Here is a 24,977-nt window from a genome sequence, read left to right as displayed (position 1 = left end):
GCTGGTTTGGTGACTGGCACACACACAGTGTTTGATAAATGTTAGCTGGTGCCATTAGGCCAACTCCTTTGTTTTAGGTGACAGAGAACCCAAAGACCCTCTGACCTTAGTTCATAGGTCACTCTGTCTTAGTTTAAATTCATTGCTTTTCCACCCACATTGTTTATTTCAAATTCTAAGTATTGAGGGAAGGAGGGATAAGAAGTTATTGTGAAAAAATCCCGTGTTTAGTCCAACAAGACTGAGTTTGAGTCTATGTATCTGTTTGAGCTTCATTTTCCTCATCCATAACATGGGAGAACAAGATATTGCGTTGCTGTGAGAATTTTATATAATGCACGTAAAGGATGCAACATCTAGGTATCACATTATTGCCATCATTTTGGTTATAAAATGTGCACGAGCCCTGGCCAGTTTGGCTCAGCGGTTAGAGCGTCAGCCTGCGGTCCGGAGAGACCCGGGTTCGGTTCCCGCTAAGGGCACGTACTTTGGTTGCAGTTTGTCCCCGGCCTTGGTTGGTCGTGCGGGTGGCAGCCACTCGATGTGTCCCTTCACGTCGATGTTTCTCTCTCTCTCTCCCTTCCTCTCCCTCCCTCCCACTCTATCTGTACAAAAAAATGGAAAAAATATCCTCGGGTGAGGATTAAAATGTGCACGATGTGAAAACAAAAAGGCAGGAAACCCTTAAGAAAATTTAAACAGGAAACAGAGACAGAGCATGAGGAGGGGATAGAGGATGAAGGAACACCGGGGACGGCCTGGGGCTCAGGGTCCTAGGGAATAGATAGATCTCCATCCATATTATCACCCCCCCAGGCTCAGCACTGGACAGGCACTGGTTACTACTAACCTGGGAGTATGGCCAGGTTTGTGAATAGTGTTATTACTCTTTGCAGGGCTGGGCCAGACTCACCCCTGTCGGTTTGTGCAGAATCTCCCCACATTTCTGCTAGAGGCATCCTTTGACCCAAGAAGAGCCCCTGCCATCCAATCTGAGGGGCTGGTCATTGGCTTCAGTGCAGATTTGAGCCACTGCACAGAGGGGCAATTCCTCTCCCCAGACCTCTTTCAAGGGAGAATGACGTTCTACTTCCCACAGGCACCCTGAAGCCTGTCATTAAAATTTGCAAGGGTTATTAACACTAAATGTAGTCAGTATAAATGCTTTCCAGCAAAGCCTGCACAGCTTCCTTGTTTTTAGTTTGCATGTTGACTATTGTCATCTTCCTGTTCTGAATGGTAGGAAATTGGGCATCTGTTTCTTTAAATAAGAAACAAGTCTGGTGACTCATCTGTTCTCCTTTCTTAGGAATCAAGTTTATTCTCTAGTTCTTTCTGTTGATAAATTTTTTTTCTCTTTTGCTGGACACCAGATTCTGCCCTTCTGCAGCCAGGAAATGTTTTCACAGTTTTTTGTGTTGTTCAGCTCTGTTGAATTTGCTAGTACATTCTGAATGTACAGCATAGAGAAATAGGAAGTGAGCTCCTGTGGAGTGATCGAAAGTGAAAGAAAACTTACTGGAGGCGGTTCCATCCCCACCTTTCTTCCTACAGTTTTCAAAGAATTTTTCTCTGATTGTGTGAACAAGCCTGAGGACTGGGAGCACATGAAATTAGGCAGTTTAGGGGCTTTGGCATGAGAGACTTGGTGACTGTGATGTTGCTGGGACAGGGTGGAGCAGGTGAGTGCCTGGTGCAGAAGTGGCTTCTGGACACCACGTTGCTGGGACTCGCTGAGCGAGGACACCTCTGGTCCTGCCAGGATCTCCGAGTGGGCTTTCTCTCTGAACTACAACCACCGGCCTGGCTACCTTAGCTCTGGAAATCTCCAGTTACTCGGCTACATTTGTCAGAGTCTCCTCAGAATCTCAGTGGCCTCAGATATAGACACAGTGTCTCGCTCTGGCTGGATCAGTTTGGAGATTTCATAAGGCTTTATGTTTTGTTTTCTTTTCTGATTGGTCCTGGGGCAGAGGCCTGGGTGAATGCTTCTGTCACATCCCAATACCCTGTGGTCCTTGGTCTCTAAGGCCTACAGTCCCCTTCTACCCCTACCCTGTTCTGGGTACTTTCTTGATTCCCACTTCCTACTGCACTCGATGGCCTCCAGAAGACAACCCTTTAGATCATTTTTAATAAATTTTTTTTTTCTTTATTGATATTAGAGAGAGGGAGGAAGGGAGAGGGAGAGAGAGATAGAAACATTGATGAGAGAGAATATCGATTGGCCACCTCCTGCATGCCCCCCCACTGGAGATTGGGCCCACAACCTGGGCATGTGGCCCGACTGGGAATCGAACCAGTGACCGCTTGGTGCATGGGTCGATGCTCAACCACTGAGCCACACCTGCCGGGAAACACTTTAGATATTTTGATGCGTATCTCTGAATTGATCTGTATCTTTGCAAAATGTATTATTGTTTTGTGTGTACACTATTTTTTAACTATGTTACCTGGAACAAGTAAGTACTTTCTCTGTGCCTCTGTTTCCACATCAGTCCATGGGGTTAGTACTAACATCACGAGGTGACTGTGAGGGTTGTGAGGCGATAATACGTGTTAACCACTTGCAGCAGTGATTGGCTAAGTACCCAAAAAGTGTTATCTATTATTGTTACAAATGGATTACTTCTATTATTTTGTTTTTTTCTTTTTCTTTTATTAAAAGTAAGCACTCTGTATTTTATGTTCTGTGTATTTTCCAGGCTCCACTTTTTAACCACTACACAGTATTGCATTATGGATAGCTTCCCCAATTCTATATAAGGACTTGCCCTCCAGTTCTTGACCTGATCTAACTTGCAAATCTTTGCAACTCTGATAGGTATAAAGTGGGTACCTCGTTGCCTTATTTTGCATTTCCTAGATTACTGACGAGTTTGAGCATCACTTCATACACTTTGGCTATTTGAGTGTCCCTGTCAGAGACTCCATGTTTGTATCCAATCTGTCTACAGGGATTGTTTTTCTTGTAGATGTGCAGGAAACCTTTGTATATTCTAGATATTAGTGGGAACACAAACATGAAAGATGACGTCTCTGCTCTGTGAAGGTCAAAACCTAGGACAGGAACTAGCCACAGAACAGTGGGTCGATGCTAGGGTGATGCTCAGGAGACATCAAGAAAGAGTCAGGGAACTCCTCCTGAGCTGGAATTCAGCCTCTAGTAGGATTTCATTCTGTTGCTGTGTCTTCACTCAGACTTTTTGAGCAGAATCAAGTGGTAGCAAAGGACATTGATGTTACCACGGCACGTTTACCCAGCCCTCTACAGGGCAAGAGGCGCTTTCAGACATTTCATTTAATCCTCTTAGGTATAACATGGGTCTGCGTCCTCTGAAAGCTTATATTGCATTTGGGGAAAGAAAAAAGGCAGTTTCAAAGAAGAGAGGTGTTTGATTTTTTGTTTCTACTTTTAATGTCAGGAAACATTTCAACCAACTCACAGCAAAAAGGCAGGGCTAATGTGTGTTTTCTTCACTGTTACATCTCTCAGGCTTGAAACATAATGAGGGCCTCAGAATTTACCTCTTTGGTAAGATTGGCTGGGTTGACTCCAGGGTTTTCTAAGCCACTGAGGGTGGGACCTGGTGGCTTTAGGGGCCCAAGGAGGTGATCTTGTATTTCAGTGTCAATGGGAAATCATGAGAGTTAGCTGTGGGAGTTAGCAGATCCTCTGTGAGCTGTAGCGAGGGACTCCACAGTTTCCAGATCTCAAGATCTCTCAAAAGTGCTCAGTTAATATTTATTAAATGAAAACATGAAAGTCTTAAAATAAATCCAGACAAAGCTGCAAATTCCTGAAGTATGAAAAAAAGCAATCTTAGTTATCATTCAGTCTGTTTAGTTTTAGAATATGGTAATGATCCATCCATAGTCACATTTGACAAGGATCCATCCAGTCACATTTGGTGGTGATCCATCCACAGTCATATAGCCAGAGCTAAAACTGGGTTCTTGTTTCCACTAGCCTCTTTTCTATAGCTGTAGGAGGTGTCACGCAGTTGAAAACAGGAAGTAAAGTGCTCTTCATCGGCTTCCACTCTTGCCTTAGCTGCACTAGCGGAAACAGCAACCGTGAAGGCCCCAGGCCTGTGAAGAAGCAGCTGTGAGGGTTCTAGGACTACCTTTGGTAAGATTATTTGGACCTTTGGGGAGGAAGGACTTTGATTCTAGAGTTCCCTAGGCTGCTGACGGTGGGATTCGGTGGCCTTAGGCCCATAGGCCTTGGGCCCATATTTGAGAATAGATGGGGAAACCACTGGCAGGCAATGTAGAGCCTCCAGGCCCACAGATTGCAGATCTCAAGGCCCCTCTAGCTTAAGTTGATACATTCCTGTTTTTTTTTTTTTTTTTCTGGAATGTTCCAAGTACAGTGGTTTTATCCTTTTGCTGGTGAAACTTGTCAAAAAATAGAAACCAAAATGTAAATCTCAACTGGCTTTGCTGCTACGGCTTAACCATTTGTCAGCATGTACCCACCCACATATATACCCCCTAACATGAACACACACACATGCACACACATGCATGCACACAGTCCTAATCATTTAGTTATTTAATTTTTTGAGAAACTAAAAAAATACAGAGCAGTACAAAGAATAATATAATGACAAGCACAGGCCAACAAAATCCAAGACTGTACTTGTGGAGTTAAGCATTTACAGGTGCAATTATGAATTTCGTTAGTTTGAAAATGGCAGGGTTGGTTATAAGTTTTGTTGAGGTTTAAACACCTTTGCTGGGCTGTGTGAAAGCGCCGGTTTCAGGGGCCTGCAGTGGTCAGTGTTTGCGTGCCGAGTGAACATCTGGCAGGTTCTGGGGGAGTCCCCAGTTTGGAGTGGCCCTCCACTATCGCTTATGGATTTGGCCTGAGAGCTGTTTTCAAATACTGTTGAGCTTTTAGTGAGATGCAGGTTTTTGTCTCAGAAGATTAATGCAAGTTTTGGATTTATTTTCCCCAGTTATCCGTATCACTGAAGGAACTACAATGCTGCTAGAATATTGCTAGAAGGATTGTTTGTGATTGGATGAAATTTATTTGTCATTAAATTGTGGCATAGAAGGCAGTGGTGGAGTTGTGACTCTGGAATGAGATGCTGAGGTCTAAATTAGGCTCCAGCATGTAGGGGCTGGTTTGTAAGGTTCTGACCTTGTTTCTGCTGTAGTTGGAGTTGTTAAGAATTCCCATTTTTGTGTTTTGGGATCATTTTTATGGTCTTTAAATTAAAAAAATAATAATTTTGATGTTTAAAAATATAATTATATGTTCTCTTTCACTGGCTTCCAACTGCAATTAGAATAAAATCAAAATCCTTGCAGGGTCTGTCATCGAAAACTTTGAGTGAGATGCTCAGATCTGAGCCTTACTCATCTCTTCTAGCTTATTTCTAAACTGATTTTCCACAATAGTAAAATGAGGACAATAAGCAATTTTGTCAGAGACTTGTAGTAAATGAGACAAGAAAAAATATTTTTACATTTGTATGGATTATATTATAAACATATATATCTTGAACACTTACTTATAATTAATACTTTCGTGCATAGATTTATGATAAAATATTAAATATATTTATATATTATGTAATACAAATAATTCATGTGAGCTTATTATTTAAGAAATATTATATAATCAAAAGTTAAAGGAATTTTCCTGAAAGTGTTTCCATCCCCCTCCCTCTCTTCCTCCTCGTATGCATTATATATCAAATGTATATATATTCAAATGTAGTTGTTTTGTATATGCATATGCACACCTTATCTATTTGTGTGTTTATATTATGTATATAAATGTGAATAAAACTGAGAAAAAAAAACTAGCAATGTAACCAAAGAATTACTATCAAATGGCGAGTTTCTAAATGATTTTTTTTTCTTTTGAAACTTCTCTGTACTATCTCTAAGGAACGAGTGTTACTTTTACTATTTTAGGATCAGAAAAATACAACAATGAATGTTTTAAAAAATATTCCTCTAACAAAGTTTCTAGTTCATAAGTTTGTCCAATAAACCCAGGTCCCAGGGGCAGTGTGGTTAAAACCTAGTGCTTAGCAGCGCCGTGTGTTAATGGTGTAAAATCTTGTGCAGGAGATTGTTTTCCAGGCACTATGACTAGAAAAATAGGCCACCCAAACAAAGACAGAATATTCATCATACCCGTGTGTCCTGGAAAACCTGGACCAGGAAAGAAACCACACTAGCATTTTTCCTACTAAGTGGCCATTTTGATGTGATGCAAAAATCACTTAGAAAGATGGTCACGTTATTGCAAAGATAGCAAAATGAGTAAGATGAGCTGGCTATAGAAGACAGGAGTCAAGAGCCTGTCATGTCATCCTGGCCATGAATTGAAATATATATATATATATATATATATATATTACGGAGTTAATTCTTGTATTATTATTTATTTATTATTATATTATTATTGTATTATTATTATTATTATTAACCTACTCTTGCCCACCCCTGTATGTATATTGTCAGAAAACACTATTGAATGAAAGCTTTGAAAAGGTTTATTCCTTTTGACTCTGTAATACTACTTGCGGTAATTATTCTAAGAAAATATTCAGAGGTGTACATGGAGATTTACATTTTAAGATCATCCTAAATATAATCAGAGACTGGCTACATAAATTATAGTCCATTCATTTGACTAGATGTTTTACAGATTTTAAAATCCATAATGTAGAAGAAAAAATTAAGACATCAAGATGTACTTACAATATTGTCAATGGAAAAATATACTTATACCTTAAGAATATAGTGTGTTCAATTATATACATATATATACATAAAATAATTTGTAGGAAAGACAGTAAAATATTATTAGGTGTTTATATTTGGATGATGTATAGGTAATTTTGATTTTTCTTTTTATTTTTTCTATATTTTCTACAATGACTACAATAAAGATTGTAATCATCAGGAAAAAAAAATTGTAGAGGGAAAAAAATGTTTCTGCTTGCATTAGACTCTTTGGTTGATTTTATTCTATAAAATAAGATTTTAACACTGGTTAGAACTGATGTAAAATTTTAGGGACACTGAACCTAATGGTACCACATAGGGATGGACCTAGTTCAGATCCATTCCAGTATATGAATAAAAATGGGTCTTTAAATAGAGGTTTTAATTTAGATATATATACATTTATAATGTACATAGTAAAGATTTTAAATGGAGGAGAATGTTTCACTTTCCTGTTCACCCCCAGGCCTTTCTCACACTTATCCCCAAGCCTCTATTTCCCTTCGCTGAGGCAACAGCAGTCGGTGTGTTTTGTTCAGAGATCTGTGTATATGCAAATCTATGCACCACTTAATAATACATTAAGTAGATCACACATATCCAACCATGCTGCCCTTTCCATTCTTTTAAATAGCTGAACAGAGTACCACTGGATATGGCTAAGAGCTTATTTAACTCTTCTGATATTGATTAAACAGTTGTTTCTGCTCCTTTGTTATTTCAAGCAGTGCTGCCAAAAGTAACCTTGTACATATGTTTTAGTATACTGATGTTTCAGCTACTGCAGGAAAAAACACCTAGAAGTTAAATTGTGGGGTCAAAGGATATATACATTTTATATTTTGACAGATATGGCCAAATTACCCACCTACCCGTTTTTATTTCCACCATTTCACAACAATGTGTATTACAAGGTTTTGTATTTTACCGGTTTGGTAGTTGATGAATGGTCTTTTGTAATTCCAATTTGCTTTTAAAAAATTTATTGTGGCCCTAGCCGGTTTGGCTCAGCGGTTAGAGCGTTGGCCTGCGGTCCGGAGAGACCCGGGTTCGGTTCCCGCTAAGGGCACGTACCTCGGTTGCAGTTTGTCCCCGGCCCTGGTTGGTCGTGCGGGTGGCAGCCACTCGATGTGTCCCTTGCACATCGATGTTTCTCTCTCTCTCCCTCCCACTCTATCTGAACAAAAAATGGAAAAATGTCCTCGGGTGAGGATTAAAAAAAAACAAAACTTTATTGTGAATGAGTTCTTCTCAAATGTAAACAAACTATTGCTAATAAAATAAATAAATAAAGCCAGTGATGCTTACTTTTCTCTGAACTGTCTTCTTACGATCTTTTTTATTTATGCATGGATGGATCGTCTTTCTTTCTCTCTCCTTTGTATTTAAACTGACTTAAAGGAGCCCTATTTTAAAAAAAAATTAGTCATTAGTCCCTTTTCTATTACATGTCATATTACTGTCCATTTTTCCCAGTGCAAGATTTATTTTTTCAAATTTTGTGGGTTCCCCCCTCAGAATATTTTAGTTACTATTTAAAGACATTTAACAATCTTTCTTTGATGGCTTTCAGGTTTTTTGTTATACCTAGAAAGGTTCTTCACCACAGTAAGATTATTTTAAAAAATTCTCCTATGTTTCTTTTCTGAGTATTTCAATTTTAAGGATTAAATCTTTGATCCATCTGTAGTTTATTTTAATGTAAGGAGTTCAGTTAGGATTCATTTCCATTTGTTCTAGAAATCTATTCATTTGTTCTAACACCATGTATTTATTTATTTTTTATTAATTAATTAATTAATTTATTTTTGTTACAGATGTTTCTCCTTTTCCCCCCACTGATTTCCACCTCTTCCTCCCTTCCTGCCATGTCTCCAGCTTTGTTGTCCATGTCCATTGTTCATGCATATATGTATGTAAGTTCTGTGGTTTATCTCAGCCCCACCACCCCCTCTTCTGGGGATTGTCAGTCTGTACCCCACTTCCACATCTCTGGGTCTACCCCATTCCTCAGGCTGTTATGTTCATTATATCCCACAAATAAGTGAGATCATATGATACTTGTCTTTCTCTGTTTTGCTTGTTTTGCTTAGGAGAATACTTTCTAGGTCCCTCCATGTTGTCTCAAAGGATAAGAGATCTTTCTTTCTTACAGCTGCATAGTACTCCATTATGTATATGTACCACAGCTTTTTTATCCATTCATCTACTGATGGACATTTGGGCTGTTTCCAGATCTTAGTAATTGTAAATAGTGCTGCTATGGACATAGGGGAACATATATGCTTTCTGATTGCTGTTTCAGGATTCTTAGGATATAGTCCTAGCAGTGGGATCACTGGGTCAAATGGCAGTTCAATTTTTAATTTTTTGAGGTAGCACCATATTGTTTTCCATAGTGGCTGCACCAGTCTGCATTCCCACCAGCAGTGTACTAGAGTTCCCTTTTCTCCACACCCTCGCCAACACTTGTTGTTTGATGATTTGTTGATGGCGGCCATTCTGACAGGTGTGAGGTGATACCTCATTGTTGTTTTAATTTGCATCTCTCTGATGATTAGTGATGTTGAGCATTTCTTCATATGTCTCTTGGCCATTTGTATGCCCTGTTTGGAGAGATGTCTATTTAGTTCCTCTGCCCCCTTTTTTTTTATCCTCACCTGAGGACATTTTTTTCCCCCCATTTTTTGTTCAGATGGAGCGGGAGAGAGGGAGAAACATCCATGTGAAAGGGACACATCTAGTGGTTGCCACCCACACAACCCAACCAGGGCCGGGGACAAACTGCAGCCAAAGTACGTGCCCTCAGCGGGAACCGAACCCGGGTCTCTCTAGACTGTAGGCCGACACTCTAACCCCTGGGCCAAACCGGCCAGGGCCCTCTGCCCATTTTTTAATTGGTTCTTTGTCTTCCTTTTGTTGAGTTGTATGAGTACTCTATATATTTTGGAAATTAACCCCTTATCTGATGTATCATTGGCAATGATGTTCTCCCATACAGTGGGTTGCCTTTCCATTTTGATGGTTGTTTCTTTTGCTGTGCAGAAGCTTTTGAGTTTGATGTAGTCCCATGTGTTCATTTTCTCCTTTGTTTCTGTTGGTTTAGGTGATACATCACCTAACACCATGTATTTAAAAGCAACCTTAAATGTGGATAAACTTTTGTTGTTGTTGTTGTTAACTACTAATTAACATGTTAACTTTGAATTTCATTGTTAACTTCTAATAGCCAGAGAATACAGACTGCATTATTTCTGCTTTTTGGAAATTATTAACATTTTTCTTGTGGACAGTTTTTGTGAATATTCTGTATATGTTTGAATGGATGTGTATTTTCTACTGAGAGGAAATGCCTGTCAGGTAGAGTTTGTCAAATGTGCTACACAAATCTTTTGCAGTCTTCTTACATTTAGACTACAAGATTTTTTTAGTCTTTGAGAGAGACGTGTGCAAATTCCCTGCTGTTTTGGGGAAAGTAAGTTCTTTGAGTTCTTTGAAGTTCTTTTTAAAGTTTAAGTCCTTCTAGTTTTTTGTTTTCTTTTAAGAACACAAATGTGATTTTCTCATCCTCCCTGATCTGGTCTCCTGGCGAGGTATTATCTGCTCTCAGCTTCCCAGAAGACCTCCTTCCTTGCCCCTCCTCCACTCCCCTGGTTCTACTTCCTCAAACACAAGAACACTCTCAAGCTAGTATTTTAACATTAATTTCATCGACAGATAATATCTGCATACTTTCTCCTGAGCACATTGCAGGAAAAGGTAAATTTCTTTCCTCATTCCTTCACCCCCAAGTTGTCGATTTTTCCTCCATTTTCTAGAAGGAACAACTTGATGAATTTGTACATATGTCTTTCTAGACCTCACTTTTACATATGTGTCTGTAATCACTGAAAATCTAATTGTAATGCTTTGAGTACTTTTAAAAAGTAGCTGTATGATTTTTTGTTGTTGTTATATTGTAACATTTTTTTCCCCACTGTCATCAGAGAACCTATCTTGAATCTCTATACATTTTTATTTCAGAAGACAGAATGCATTTTCTTAACTTCTGCATACTATTGTGTTGTATGACTATGCCTTAGTTTATTTAGCCATCCCTTTATTGAAGGACACATGGGATGTTTCTAGATGTTCAGGGTTACCCCTCATGCTGTGATCAGACTCCACGAACATACCCTGTTGAGCACACAGTTGTGTTTCTATAGAGTGTGATTGAAGGAATGAGTTTGCTAGTTTGTCCCTTTATTTGTCCAGCAGTTTTTGTTTGTTGCACATTGTATATATGCTGTTAGGTGCTGGCCTCTTATTTAAGATATTGTTCCTAAATACAGGTAGTGAAAGATCTTAGCTCTGTAGCCCGTGAGAATCCAGTGCAAACTGTATCTTTCCAAGATACTGCACTTTCAGTTTCCCGAGTCAAGAAAATCTGTCTAAACAGTGATATAAGCTCTAGATTAAAAGGGATAAAAAAATTTTGCCCCATAATTCCAACCCTAAGAAGGAAATAATCAGAGGTATGCATAGGACATATGAAAAAAACCTCTCAATGCAATATTATTTTTAAGAGTAAAGAAATAGAAAATTGCTTAAAATAAAATTTGATACATCCACATGCTGAAAAATCTAGAAACATTAAAAAAAATGCCAATGCCAAAGAAGACTATTTAATAGTAGGGGTAAATGTTTATTTTAAATATTAAGTGGTAAAGAATCTCCAGGGTACACACCTGAATATGCAGTCTGGTTCTAACTTTTATATAAATGTGTGTGTGTGTGTGTGTGTGTGTGTGTGTGTGTGGTGTATATAATGATAATTGGGACCATGTTATAATCCATTTTATTTTAAATTTCACAAAAAAAGTTTTTATAATCAAGATGTGGACAGGAAGATGTTTTTAAAAGCTTCAATGTCTTTATGGCCACTTTATTTTTTATTTTATTTTATTTTTAAAATTTATTTTTATTACTGATGTTTTTCCTCCCCCCGCCCCCATACCCTCCTTCCTATCCTGCCACCGCCCCCCAAGCATTGATGTCTATGTCCATTGGTTACTCATATATGCATAGAAGTTCTTTGGTTTATCTCATCCCTCTCCCCCAACCCTCTCCTCTGAGGTTTGTCAGTCTGAAGCATACTCCTTTCTGTGTCTCTGGGTCTGTTTTGTTCATCAGCTTTTTCTGTTCATTATATTTGACAAATAAGTGAGATCATGTGGTATTTGTCTTTCTCTGGTTGGCATATTTCACTTAGCATAATACTCTCCAGGTCCCTCCATGTCGTCTTAAAAGATACAACATCTTTCTTTCTTTCTTTTTTTTTTTTTCCCTAAACTCATCTTTATTGTTGAATGTATTATAGATGTTCCCCCCTTTTTTCCCCATTGTCCCCTCCTCCCCAATCCTGCCCCACTCCTGCCTTCCCCACACTATTTTCGGTGTCCATTGGTTATGCATATATGCATAGAAGTTCTTTGGTTTATCTCATCCCACTCTCCCTCTCCACTTCCCTTTGAGGTTCATTAGTCTAACAACCAATTTGTACTTCTTAATTCCTTCATCTTTTTCACCTATTCCTTCAGGCCCCACCCATCTGGCAAGCAACAAAATGTTCTCTGTATCTATGAGTCTGTTTCTGTTCTGCTTGTTCATTTTGTTTGTAGATTCAGTTGTTGATAGATATGTATTAATTGCCCTTTTATTGTTCATATTTTTGTTCTTCTCCTTCAAGAAGACCCTTCAACATTTCATATACAGTAATACTGGTTTGGTGATGATGAACTCCTTTAGCTTTTTCTTGTTTGGGAAACTCTTGATATGTCCATCGATTCTAAATGATAACTTTGCAGGATAAGGTAATCTTGATTGTAGGTCATTGCTTTTCCTCACCTTGCATATCTCTTGCCACTCCTTTCTGGCCTGCAAAGTTTCTTTTGAGAAATCAGCTGACAGTCTTATGGGAGCTCCTTTGTAGGTAACAGACTGCTTTTCTCTTGCTGCTTTTAAGATTCTCTCTTTGTATTTAATTAACCTTTGGTATCTTGATGATGTGTCTTGGTGTTGACCTCTTTGGGTTCATTTTGTTTGGTACTCCCGTGCTTCCTGGACTTATATGTCTGTTTCCTTCATCAAGTTAGGAAAGTTTTCTATTATTATTGCTTCAAATAAGTTTTCAATTACTTGTTCTCTCTCTTCTCCTTCTGGCACCCCCATGATGCGAATGTTGGCACACTTGAAGTTGTCTCAGAGGCTCCTTACACTATCCTCATTTTTTTTTTTTGGATTCCTTTTTCTTTTCGCTGTTCTGATTGGGTTCTTTTTGCTTCCTTATATTCCAAATGGATGGTTTGCTTCTTGGCTTCACCTACTCTATTATTGATTTCCTGTAAATTATTCTCTATTTCAGTTAGTGCAGCTTTCCTTTCTGAGTGATCCTTTTTTATGTTGTTGATGTTCTCACTAAGTTCCTTGGAGGTCTCCTTAAGTTCCTTGAAGGTTTCACTAAGTTCCTTGAATGTCTCACCAAGTTCCCTGAGCAACCTTATAACCTGTGTTTTGAACTCTGCATCTGATTGATTGATTATCTCCATTTTGTTTAATTCTTTTCCTAGAGTTTTATTTTCTTTCATTTGGGACATGTTACTTTGTCTTATTATTTTGGCTGCTTCCCTATTATTGTTTCTATGTATTAGGTAGAGTTGCTATGTCTCCTTGGCTTCATAGGGTGGCCTATTATTGTAGGTGTCCTGTAGGATCCAGTGGTACAGCCTCCCTGATCATCCCAGCTGGGCCCTGAGGTGCACCCCTAGTGTGGACTGTACATTCTTCTGTTGTAATTAAGTCTTTTTTTCTTTTTTTTTAATCCTCACCCAAGGACATTTTTTTTTTCCATTTTTTGTTCAGATAGAGTGAGAGGGAGAGAGAGAGAGAGAAACATCGATGTGAAAGGGACACATCGAGTGGCTGCCACCCGCACGACCCAACCAGGGCTGGGGACAAACTGCAACCGAGGTATGTGCCCTTAGCGGGAACCGAACCCGGGTCTCTCTGGACCGCAGGCCGATGCTCTAACCGCTGAGCCAAACCAGCCAGGGCTGTAATTAAGTCTTGATTGCTGTTGGCACGTCAATGGAAGGGATATACTCAGGATGATCAGCTGCAAGGACTGGCTATGCCCACTGACCACTGGCCTCTGACTCCCTTGGAGGATCAGATGTTTAGGGGCCCACCACACAGAGCAAGACTTACTTCATTCGGTCTGTGGTACCCACTGAGTCTACTCATTGAGTGTGTCACTTGTGGAGGTGGTTGGGTGGTGGTGTTTCAATGTGGTCTGAAGCTATCCACTGGCTATGCTGGCTCTGGGGCAAGGTCAGCCACTGCCTGTGTTTTATTCGGGGCCACCCATCATAAGCTACAGAGTGATCTGCAGATGGCTGCTTCTTGTGCTGGGTTTGGAGGTGCCCAGGAAAAGCAGTTTTGAACCAAGGCTGGTTGCGTCTAGTCCCAGGCCTGGGGCCACCTAACGAGAGGTATGGGGCTCACTGAGACCAGATGCTGCTTGTTTGAGAGATTTTAGGAAATTCTGAAGCAGGATCCAAGACAGGACAGTTCTTTGGTAAAGCCTTTGGAAACAGCTTGGGTGGGCTGAAGGTTGAGTAGGGCGGGCCTCAGGGAATCACCAGGGAGGGGCAAAAAGTGTGAGCCAGATGGCTGGAGTCCCAGATATGGCAGCCTTCTGCTGCCCCAGGGAAGGGTTCACCAAAGGAACATCAGCCTCTGCCAGCACATCTGTCCAGGAGAAAGCCACTTCTCCAGCCCTCATCCTGAAGCCAAACAGCTCAGTTCTTTCCTGTATGTCTCTGACACTTCTCAAGCTGCCTCCCCTCCGAGCTTAGAGGGAGCAAGTTCAAATAAATCTGTGTGCAAGACCTTTAAAAGGAGCTGCCTGGGGCTCCAGAAGCCTCAGCCTTTCTTAGCCTCAGTTCCCGCTGGGTTTTCCAGCCAGAAGTTATGAGGACTTCTCTTCCTAGTACTAGAACCCTGAGCTGGGCACCTGGTGTGGGACGGGGACCCCTCAGTCTTCAGGGAGGACCTTCCCAGCTAACGTATCCTCCTGATTTTTATCTGCCACACATGGGTGTGGGACCAGTCCATCTGCTCTTGTTCCTGTTCTTAAAAGAAATGCTTTTAGTTTTTGCCCATTGAGTATGATGTGGCAGTTTCTTTAATTTCAGGACTTGTAGGACTTCCATTCAGCTCGATTTCAGGAGGTTCTGAGTGATGGGTGTGTTGTAGTTTAGTGTAATTTTGATGTTGAGATCTTTCTTTCAAGCTGCAGAATGTTCCATCATGTATATGTACCACAGCTTTTTTATCCACTCATCTACTGATGGACACTTGGGCTGCTTCCAGATCTTAGCAATTGTAAATAGTGCTGCTATGAACATGGGGGTACATATGTTCTTTCTGACTGGTGTTTCAGGCTTCTTAGGATATATTCCTAGCAGTAGGATCACTGGGTCAAATAGAATTCAATTTTTAATTTTTTGAGGAAACACCATATTCTTTTCCATAGTTGCTGCACTAGTCTGCATTCCCACCAGCAGTGTACTAGAGTCCCCCTTTCTCCACACCTTTGCCAGCACTTGTTTGATGATTTGTTGATGGCGGCCATTCTGACAGGTGTGAGGTGATACCTCATATTTGTTTTTATTTGCATCTTTCTGATGATTAGTGACGCTGAGCATTTTTTCATATGTCTCTTGGCCATTTGTATGTCCTGTTTGGAGAGGTGTCCCTTTAGGTCCTCTGTTCATTTTTTAATTGGGTTTTGTCTTCCTTTTGTTGAGTTGTATGAGTACTTTATATATTTTTTAAATTAACCCCTTATCTGATGTATCATTGGCAATTATGATCTCCCATATACTGGGTACCCTTTCCATTTTGATGATTGTTTCTTTTGCTGTACAGAAGCTTTTGAGTTTGATGTAGTCCCATGTATTAATTTTTTCTTTGTTTCTCTTGCCTTAGATGTTCTATCAGTGAAAATTCTGCTGCATGTGATGTCTGAAATTTTGGTGCCTGCATTTTCTTCTAGGATTTTTATGGCTTCATGAGTCACATTTAAGTCTTTTATCCATTTTGAGTTTATTTTTGTGTATGGTGTAAGTTGATGGTCTAGTTTCATTTTTTTGTATGTAGCTGACCAATTTTCCTAACACCTTTTATTAAAGAGGCTGTCTTTACTCCATTGTATGCTTTTGCCACCTTTGTCATATATTAATTGAGCATAATGTCTTGGGTCTATTTCTGGGTTCTCTGTTCTGTTCCTTTGTTTTATATGCCTGTTCTTGTGCCAGTATCAGGCTGTTTTGATTACAATGGCTTTGTAGTATAACCTTATATCCAATATTGTGATCCTTCCTACTTTTTTTTTTTTTTCAAGATTGCTGTGGCTATTCGGGGTCTTTTTTTGTTCCATATAAACTTTTGGAGTATTTGTTCTAGTTCTGTGAAATATGTACTTGGTATTTTGATGGGGATTACACTGAATCTATAGATTGTTTTGGGTAGTATAAATATTTTAATGATATTAATTCTTCCAATCCATGAACAAAGTATATGCTTCCACTTTTTTATATCTTACTCTATTTCTTTTCTCAATGACCTGTAGTTTTCTGAAAATAGGTCCTTTACTTCTTTGGTTAAGTTTATTCCTAGGTATCTTAATATTTTTTGCCACAATGGTAAATGGGATGGTTTTGTGTTTGTTTGTTTCTCTTTCTGTGAGTTTATTATTGGTATATAAGAATGCCTTTGATTTCTTGATATTAAATTTTTATCCTGCTACTTTGCCAAATTCACTTATTAAATCTAGTAGATTTTTGATGGAGTCTTTAGGGTTTTCTATGTACACTATCATGTCATCTGCAAATAATGACAGTTTCACTTCCTCCTTTCCAATTTGGACCCCTTTTATTTTTTCTTCTTGTCTAATTGCCGTGGCTAAGACTTCCAGTACTATGTTAAATAAGAGTGGGGACAGTGGGCATCCCTGTCTTTTTCCTGTTCTTAAGGGAAATGCGTTTAGTTCTTGCCCCTTGAGTATGATGTTGGCTGTAGGTTTTTCATACGTGGACTTTATTATGTCAAGATATGATCTCTCTATTCCCACATTGCTGAGCGTTTTTGTTAGAAGTGGATGCTGGATTTTGTCGAATGCTTTTTCAGCATCTATTGATATGATCATATGGTTTCTATCTTTCATTTTGTTTATGTGGTGTATCACATTGATTGATTTGTGAATATTGTAGCATCCTTGCATCCCTAGAATGAATCCCAGTTGGTCATGGTGAATGATTTTTTTAATGTATTGCTGGATCCAATTTGCTAATATTTTGTTAAGGATTTTGGCATCTATGTTTATCAGGGATATTGGCCTGTAGTTTTCTTTCTTTGTAGGGTCTTTATCTGGTTTTGGAATTAGACTTAAGCTGGCTTCATAAAACAAGTTTGGAAGTTTTCCTTCTCCTTGAATTTTTTTGAATAGTTTGAGGAGAATTGGTGTTAGTTCTTCTTTGAATGTTTGGTAAAACTTCTTTGTGAAGCCATCTGGGCTCAGGCTTTTGTCTGCTGAGATTCTTGATTACATCTTTAATTTTCTTTGTTGTTATTGGTCTGTTCTAGTTTTCTATCTCTTCCCAGTTCAGTTTTTCCAGAAATTTGTCCATTTCACCTAGATTGTCCAATTTGTTGTCGTATAATTTTTCATAGTATTTGTTAAAAATCCTTTGTATTTCTGTGGTGTCAGTTGTTACTTCTCTTTCATTTCTGATTTTGTTTATTTGGATCTTCTCTCTTTGTTTCTTGGTGCGTCTGGCTAAGGGACCATCAATCTTGTTTATCTTTTCAAAGAACCAGTTCTTTGTTTCATTGATCTTTTGAATGGTTTTTTTTTTTTTTTTTTTTAGTCTCTACGTCATTTATTTCTGCTCTGACCTTTACTATTTCTTTCCTTTTACTTGCTCTGGGTTTTTCTTTTTGTTTGCTTTCTAGTTCTTTAAGTTGTGAGGTTAGACAGTCAATTAGAAAAGTTTCTTTTTTCCTGAGGTAGGCCTGTAGTGCTATGAACTTCCCTCTCAGAACTGCTTTCACTGCGTCCCATAGATTTTGTGTTGTTGTGTGTTCATTTTCATTGGTTTCCAGGAAGTTTTTAATTTCTTCCTTGATCTCCTCAGTAACCCATTCATTGTTTAATGACATGCTATTTAGTCTCCATGTGTTTATATGTTTTTGCATGTTTTTGTTGTAATTGATTTCTAGTTTCATACTAGATCTGAGAAGATGCTTGATATGATTTCAATCTTCTTGAACTTGTAGAGACTTAGTTTGTGTCCTAACATGTGGTCTATCTTTGAGAATGTACCATGTGCACTTGAGAAGAATGTGAATTCTGCAGTTTTGGGATATAATTTTCTGTAGATATCTATGAAATCCATTTGATCTACTGCATATTTAGCGTCTCTGTATCCTTGTTAATTTTTTGCCTAGAGAATCTATCCAGTGATGTCAGTGGGGTGTTGAAGTCCCCTGCTATGATTGTAGTCGATTTCTTCTTTGAAGTCCTCCAGAAGTTTTTAAATATATTTTGCTGCTCCTATATTCGGTGCATATATGTTTACTAAGATTATATCTTTCTGTTGGCTAGATCCTTTCAATATTATGTAGTGGCCTTCTTTGTCTCTAGTTATGGCCTTCATTTTAAAGTCTGTTTTATCAGATATGAGTGTTGCTACTCCAGCTCTTTTTTCCTGTCCATTTGCTTGGAAGATTTTTTTTTTATCTCTTCACTTTCAACCTATGTGAGTCTTTTGTTGTGAGGTGGGTCTCTTGTAAACAACATATATATGAATAATAGTTTGGTTTTTATCATCCTCACTCCAGGACATTTTTTGCATTTATCTTCAGATAGAGCAAGAGGGAGAGAGGGAGAAAGAGAGAGAGAGAAACATTGATGTGAGAGAAACATCGACCGGCTGCCACCTACACAACCCCAACTGGAGCCAGGGACAAGCCGCAACCGAGGTATGTGCCCTTAGAGGGAACTGAACCTGGGACTCTCCAGTCTGCAGGTCGATGCTCCAACCGCTGAACCAAACTGACCAGGGCAAGTCATGCTTTCCTATCCAATCAGCTACTCCATGTTTTTTTTTTTTTTTTTTTATCAGAGCATTCAATCCATTTACATTTAAGGTTATTATTGATCTGTACTTATTTATTGCTATTTTTGTTTATTGTGGTTATATTTTTTTCCTGTTTCTTCTACTAATTACAGCAGTCCTTTTAACATTTCTTGCAGTGCTGGTTTGGTGCTGCAATATATTCCCTTAGCCTTTTTTTGTCTGGGAACCTCTTTATTTCACCTTCTATTTTGAATGATAGTTTTGCTGGATAGAGTAGTCTTGGATTCAGATCCTTGTTTTTCATTACCTTGATTATTTCATATTTATGGCCACTTTAAAAAATCATTAGCTTTGGCTGGTGTTGCTCAGTGGTTAGAGCATAAGCCACTCACCAAAGAGTCAAAGGTTCAATTCCTGGTCAAGGGCATGTACCTGGGTTGCAGGTTCTATCCCCAGCCCTGGTCGGGGTATGTGTGGGAAGCAACCAATTTATGTGTCTTTCTCACATCGATGTCTCTCTCTCTCTCTCCCCCTCCCTTCCATTCTCTAAAAATCAAAGAAAAAAATATTCTCAGGTGAGGATTAACAAAGCAAAAACAAACAAACGAACAAATAAAACCATTAAAGCTTACCTTAATGTGCAAATAAAAAATCCTATTTTAACATTATATGTACAAAGTGTATGGGTCTTGGTCCACTACCTCTGATTAGTACCTCTGAGTAGAGTCAGGATTTGTGTTTTCATCCTAGAATGCTAGTAAATGCAGAGAGCTTAAGGATCCAGGAACCCACCTGCTTTGTTTTAGGAAGGAAAGAGGTCCAAACAGGTTAAGGTTATTTGAGGTTAAGGAAAATGTCAAAGGCACACAGTCTGTGGTATCAAGGAGATGAAGGAGCCAGATGGGAAGTTCAAGGTTTTCTAGGTCACGGTTCTCAGACAGTATCTCAGACAGTATCTCTCTCCTTGCAGGGAAGGGAGAGTCTGAGTAAGACTTCAACAACAAGTTCTTCAACTTTGCGGGGAGTTTGAAAACCACTGCTTCCAACTGAATTTTCACATTTATTATTCCTACTGCACTCTGGTCACAACTCTCTAACCACTGGCTAGTTTGTATAGCTACCTTCCTAGACAGTAAGACACTTGAGAGAAGGAGCTTGTCCTGTTTGTTTGTTTGTTCTTTCCTGTATTCACAGCAAAATGTCTGACATGTATTGTAGCAGATATAATAACATTTTATGAGGGAACAAACAAGTTAAATGCACTTTTCTTCCTCAATCTGAACATAATGTCATGTTTTGACCTAGGCTACAACGATTCAGCTAACCCTGAACAAGCATGGATTTCACCAGTTGTCTGTATGAAATTGGGGAAGATCTGAGCAGTGGTGAGGTGGCCTCCCTCAAGTTTCTGAGCCTGGACTACATACCACAAAGGAAGCAGGAATACATCAGGGATGCCTTAACACTATTCCAAAGACTCCAGGATAAGAGAATGTTGGAGGAAAGCAACTTGTTCTTCCTGAAGGAGCTGCTATTCCAAATTAATAGAATGGATCTGTTGGATAAGCACCTGAACACTAGCAGAGAAGAGATGAAGCAGGAACTTCAGATACCAGGCAGGGCTCAGCTCTCTGCATACAGGTGGGGAGACTCGCGGTAGTGTTAGCACTGAGAAGTGTGGGAGGAGAGGATGCGTCTTTGTGGGAGGGTTAATTGCAGGTTGTCGATGTAGTATGACTTTGGAGGCTCTGGGAAGATGTCCTTTCAGGGCCAGATTAAGAAATTTAGAGACCTGATGTATATTTCAGAAGGAAAAAAAAAAGCTAAAACCATAAAATGAAAATTTCAAAGTGAAGCATTACCTATAAGTATGCTGACATTAAAACAGACTTTTCCTAAATGTTCTAATTCTCTTTTTGTTATGTGTCTATTATCTTGGTGTTTCTGCTTTGCTGTTGCCCACATTGTGTGCTTACTTTGTCTATTTTGGATGAAGCATCACTACTTTGCACCCTGAAATCCCCCTCCCACCTGCTTGTGGGTGACTGTGGGAATCTCAATGGAGTTTCAGGCTTTTATCTACACTTGCATTACAGAATCCTCCAGTGAGGTATATGCTGCCAGTCATTTGGGATTGGCCAGGACAGACCCCACAGAGACAGCTTAGCCACTGTGAGGCTGGCTGCTACTCAAGACCAAGGGTGACTTGGGTATCAGTTCTATCAAAGGCTTTGCAGCTCGGTTTCCCTACCTGTGGGAGAGTGGGTGTCCTAGGGATGATAGTCACCTTCAGTTACATCTTTGCGATTCTGACAGCTTTAAAAATAGAAACACATTACCAACTTCTCTCTTTCAACATCCCCTGTTCTCAGATACTCGTTAGAGTTAATCTTAGCTTTCCTTTCAAAAACGTTCTATTCCAGCATTGTCTGTGGCTCACTTCACTGTCTGTCTGTCAATAACTGAGGCACGTGTGACGTTAAGTCCTCAGAGCCAGGGCTTAAAGCCACTGTCCTCTACTTGACTGGCCTATGAATGCCCTGGTCTTTCTATTTTCAGAGACCTGAGATTCTAGCATGTACCTTGTCATATGTTTCTCTACTTGAGACTTGATCATTTTGATTTTAAATGACTAAAGAGATACACTGGGGGGTGGGGGGAGGGTGTCCTAGGGCTGCCATAACAAAGTACCACAAACTGGATGGCATGACACAGCAGGGACATTTATTTTTTCATAGTTCTGGAGGCTAAAAGTCTGAAATCAAGGTGTCAACAGGATTGAATCCTGTTTGGAGGCTCCGTGGAGAATCTGTTGCATGCTGGTCTCCTAGCTTCTGGTGGTTACAGACATCCTTGGGGGTCCTCGTCTGGTAGACTCACTGGTCCAATCTCTGCCTACATTCTTCCTTTTGTGTCTGTTTGTTCGAATTTCCCTCTACTTATAAGGACCCGGTCATTGGATTAGGACCCACTAAAAACTAGTATGATCTCATTTTAATGGGATCCCAACAGCAGAGACCCTTTTTCTAAATACGGTCACATGTTCTGGGTGAATATGAATTAGGAAGGATACTATTCAATAGTGAGTAAGTCTGGCTTAATAGGATTGTGAAGTTCTTTTAATGAATTTTTATTTATTTTTTTTGGTACATGCCCCTAGCGGAAACCAAACCGGGGACTCTCTGGTCCTCAGGCGGACGCTCCAACTGCTGAGCCAAACCGGCCAGGGCAGGAATTTTTAGATAAGGCACCAATCAATCCTAAAAAACAACAGCCCCCAAACTAGGAAGGCTGGAAGGTCTCATCTTGTGCCCACCATCTTGGTCTTCTGGAGGCTGAGTTGCATTGAGACATGCTGCTGAAGCCAGACAATGACCTGGCCAAGCGTGGGAGGGCCAAGAATCCCAACAAGGGCAGGTCTATTAAAATATTCAACATGTTAGTTTGGGGGAAAAAAAGAGTCAGCACAAGTACAATCTACTGCCTGTTCGTTATTGTTGATCATTAGCCAGTAAATAAATTTAAAAAATATGCCAGTGTGGTCACTTTCTATTTATAAGAAAATACTAGACATTTAAAATTTCAAATTGTAATTGCTACCTATAACATCAGTATCTTATAAACTATCCAGGTTTATTTCTGGGCAATGATGGTACAAGAAAACCAGTAGGTTTCAATAATGAGGAAAGCAAAAGAGCAAAATATCTTGTAATAAAGTTAAAAGGGGCAATAGCTTTTGATTGGACCCGATCTTGGCCAAAGTGAGAAGACTATAGCAAAATACTTCTAGGGTAGAGATTCCATGAAAAGAAGCATGAAGCAGATGGCAATACTGAGTAACTCCTGTTTCTACACTATTTTTATTTTTAGACTTCTAATTTTCTAATTTAACTTTGAAGTTAACATGTTTTTGTATACAGTTATTTCCTTCATAACACAATAATGAAAGGTTTGATGACTTATAAAACATTCCTTTTTTTTTATTGAACAAGCATATCCCAAAAGCCTATCACAGGCTAGAAAATAATAATGTGGTGTGTTGAGCACTTAGTGTGTCGCCAAAAGCTGGTTGAAGCACTTTAGATACACCTATTCATGTAATCCTCAACATGTTCCAATGGTGTAGATATGGAATTATCTGCCGTCCATAATGAAGAAAAAAATGTGTAACATGTCTGAAGTCACACAGCTCATAAGTTGTGGAAACAAGCTTCCAACATCATCAGTCTGGGGCCCCTGCATTTACACGTTGTACCTCACAACCCTCTGAGCTTATGGAAACAAAAATGGACCCTGCTCTCAGGGGACTTGGACAGCTTTATAGACAATTATGGTACCCTTTGGGTGATACAAAGGTACCGTGGGTGAATGCAGTGCTCAGGTCACAGGCGTGCCTGAGAAGTTGGTGGGTGAGTGGTTGTCTGAAGATGGCCGGGGGAACAGGAGTGCGGTGGGGCCCAGCGTAAAGGGGCAAGGGCAGGGCAGTGGGTGTGTTTGAAGAAGAGATGGTGGGAGGGTGGTGAGGACTGGCCGAGACGAGGAGGAAGGCTGGGCTCAGCTCACAAAGGTCTGTATTCCAGAACCATGTGTTTGGCCTTCCTACTAAAGGTAGTGGCTGAGAGAACACTGGCAAGTTTTAATTGTGAAGTGGTGATCAGATTTGCATTTTGAAAAGCATAATTTCCAAAATAAAAACTTTTTTATTGCAAGAAGATCTTGATTTTATTATAGTGAAGATGAAGGAAAACCACAATTCATTTAACTGAAGGAAAAAGTTAGGAGGACTTGAAATTCTATTAAAGGGGGGCTAATTGGACTTGAATCAGGAGTCTTCTGTTCACTACACCAGCCTCTTTCCAAGGACTCGACTCATCAGCCATGTTCCCAGCTGGCTTTATTTGGAAGGGAGGCCATTGGAATCAAGTCTGCTGTGACTCTATGTATCAAATGGGAGATTATTTAAGAAAGCATTTCTCAAGTATCTCTATTTTCCACCACAGGGTAATGCTTTTCCAGATTTCAGAAGATGTTACTGAATTGGAATTGAAGTCCTTTAAGTTTTTTTTGAGCCAGGAGATCTCCAGATGTAAACTGGATGACAACATGGTAAGACCTGGCATTATGCCAAGATTTAGCCCTCAGGAAGAGTCAGTCAGTGGGGGTTTCTGACACTGAAGGGAGGCTACTCATGTAAAGCAACCTAAATTCTCATTTTTCAGCCTGGATTGAAGAAGAAAGCTGTCTGGCGTGAATTTTTTTTAAAAAAATTTATCTTTATTGTTGAAAGTATTACAGATGTCCCCCCTCTTTTCCTCCACTGACTGCCTTCACCCCACTCCCCCCCCCATTCATTGCACTACTGTCTGTGTCCATTGGTAGTGATGCTCAACATCACTAATCATCAGAGAGATGCAAATTAAAACAACCTGTCAGAATGGCCGCCATCAACAAATCATCAAACAACAAGTGTTGGCGAGGGTGTGGAGAAAAGGGGACTCTAGTACACTGATGCTGGAAATGCAGACGGGTGCAGCCACCATGGAAAACAATATGGTGTTACCTCAAAAAATTAAAAATTGAACTTCCATTTGACCCAGTGATCCCGCTTCTAGGAATATACCCTAAGAAGCCTGAAACACCAATCAGAATGAATATATGTACCCCCATGTTCATAGCAGCACTATTTACAATAGCTAAGATCTGGAAACAGCCCAAGCGTCCATCAGTAGAAGAATTGATAAAAAAGCAGTGGTACATATACACAATAGAGTACTATGCAGTTGTAAGAAAGAAAGATCTCTTATCCTTTGAGACAACATGGAGGGACCTGGAAAGTATTATCCTAAGTGAAATAAGCCAAGCAGAAAAAGACAAATACCACATGATCTCACTTATATACGGAATATAATGAACATAACAGTCCAAGGAATACAGTAGACCCAGAAACATGGAAGTAGGGCACAGACTGACATCCGTCAGAAGAGCAGGCGGGAGTGGGGGGTGGGAAGAGATAAACCACAGAACTTATATGCATGTATG

At 39.6% G+C, this 24,977-nt stretch overlaps 1 protein-coding gene across 2 annotated transcripts in view; it reads left to right on the top strand.

The window, feature by feature from the left end:
* The first annotated feature begins 1,413 nt into the window (after nt 1–1,413).
* Nucleotides 1,414–24,977, top strand: part of CASP8 (caspase 8) — a 42,751-nt gene continuing 19,187 nt past the window's right edge. Inside the window, exons 1-4 of one of the 2 annotated variants that reach the window (XM_036254246.1) lie at nt 2,757–2,824; nt 3,971–4,132; nt 20,244–20,579; nt 23,939–24,044. In XM_036254246.1, coding sequence (XP_036110139.1) covers nt 20,275–20,579; nt 23,939–24,044 — 411 coding nt within the window. In that variant the 5' untranslated portion in view covers nt 2,757–2,824; nt 3,971–4,132; nt 20,244–20,274. Of the gene's footprint in view, nt 1,683–2,756; nt 2,825–3,970; nt 4,133–20,243; nt 20,580–23,938; nt 24,045–24,977 lie in introns of those variants that run through there. The other variant, XM_036254247.1, reaches the window with a different exon arrangement.

Source organism: Molossus molossus, unplaced genomic scaffold (genome assembly GCF_014108415.1).
Source record: "Molossus molossus isolate mMolMol1 unplaced genomic scaffold, mMolMol1.p scaffold_m16_p_11, whole genome shotgun sequence".
In the NCBI taxonomy this organism is placed as follows: Eukaryota; Metazoa; Chordata; class Mammalia; order Chiroptera; family Molossidae; genus Molossus; species Molossus molossus.
The sequence above is the reverse complement of the archived record's forward strand: the minus strand, read 5'-3'. Positions and strand labels throughout refer to the sequence as shown.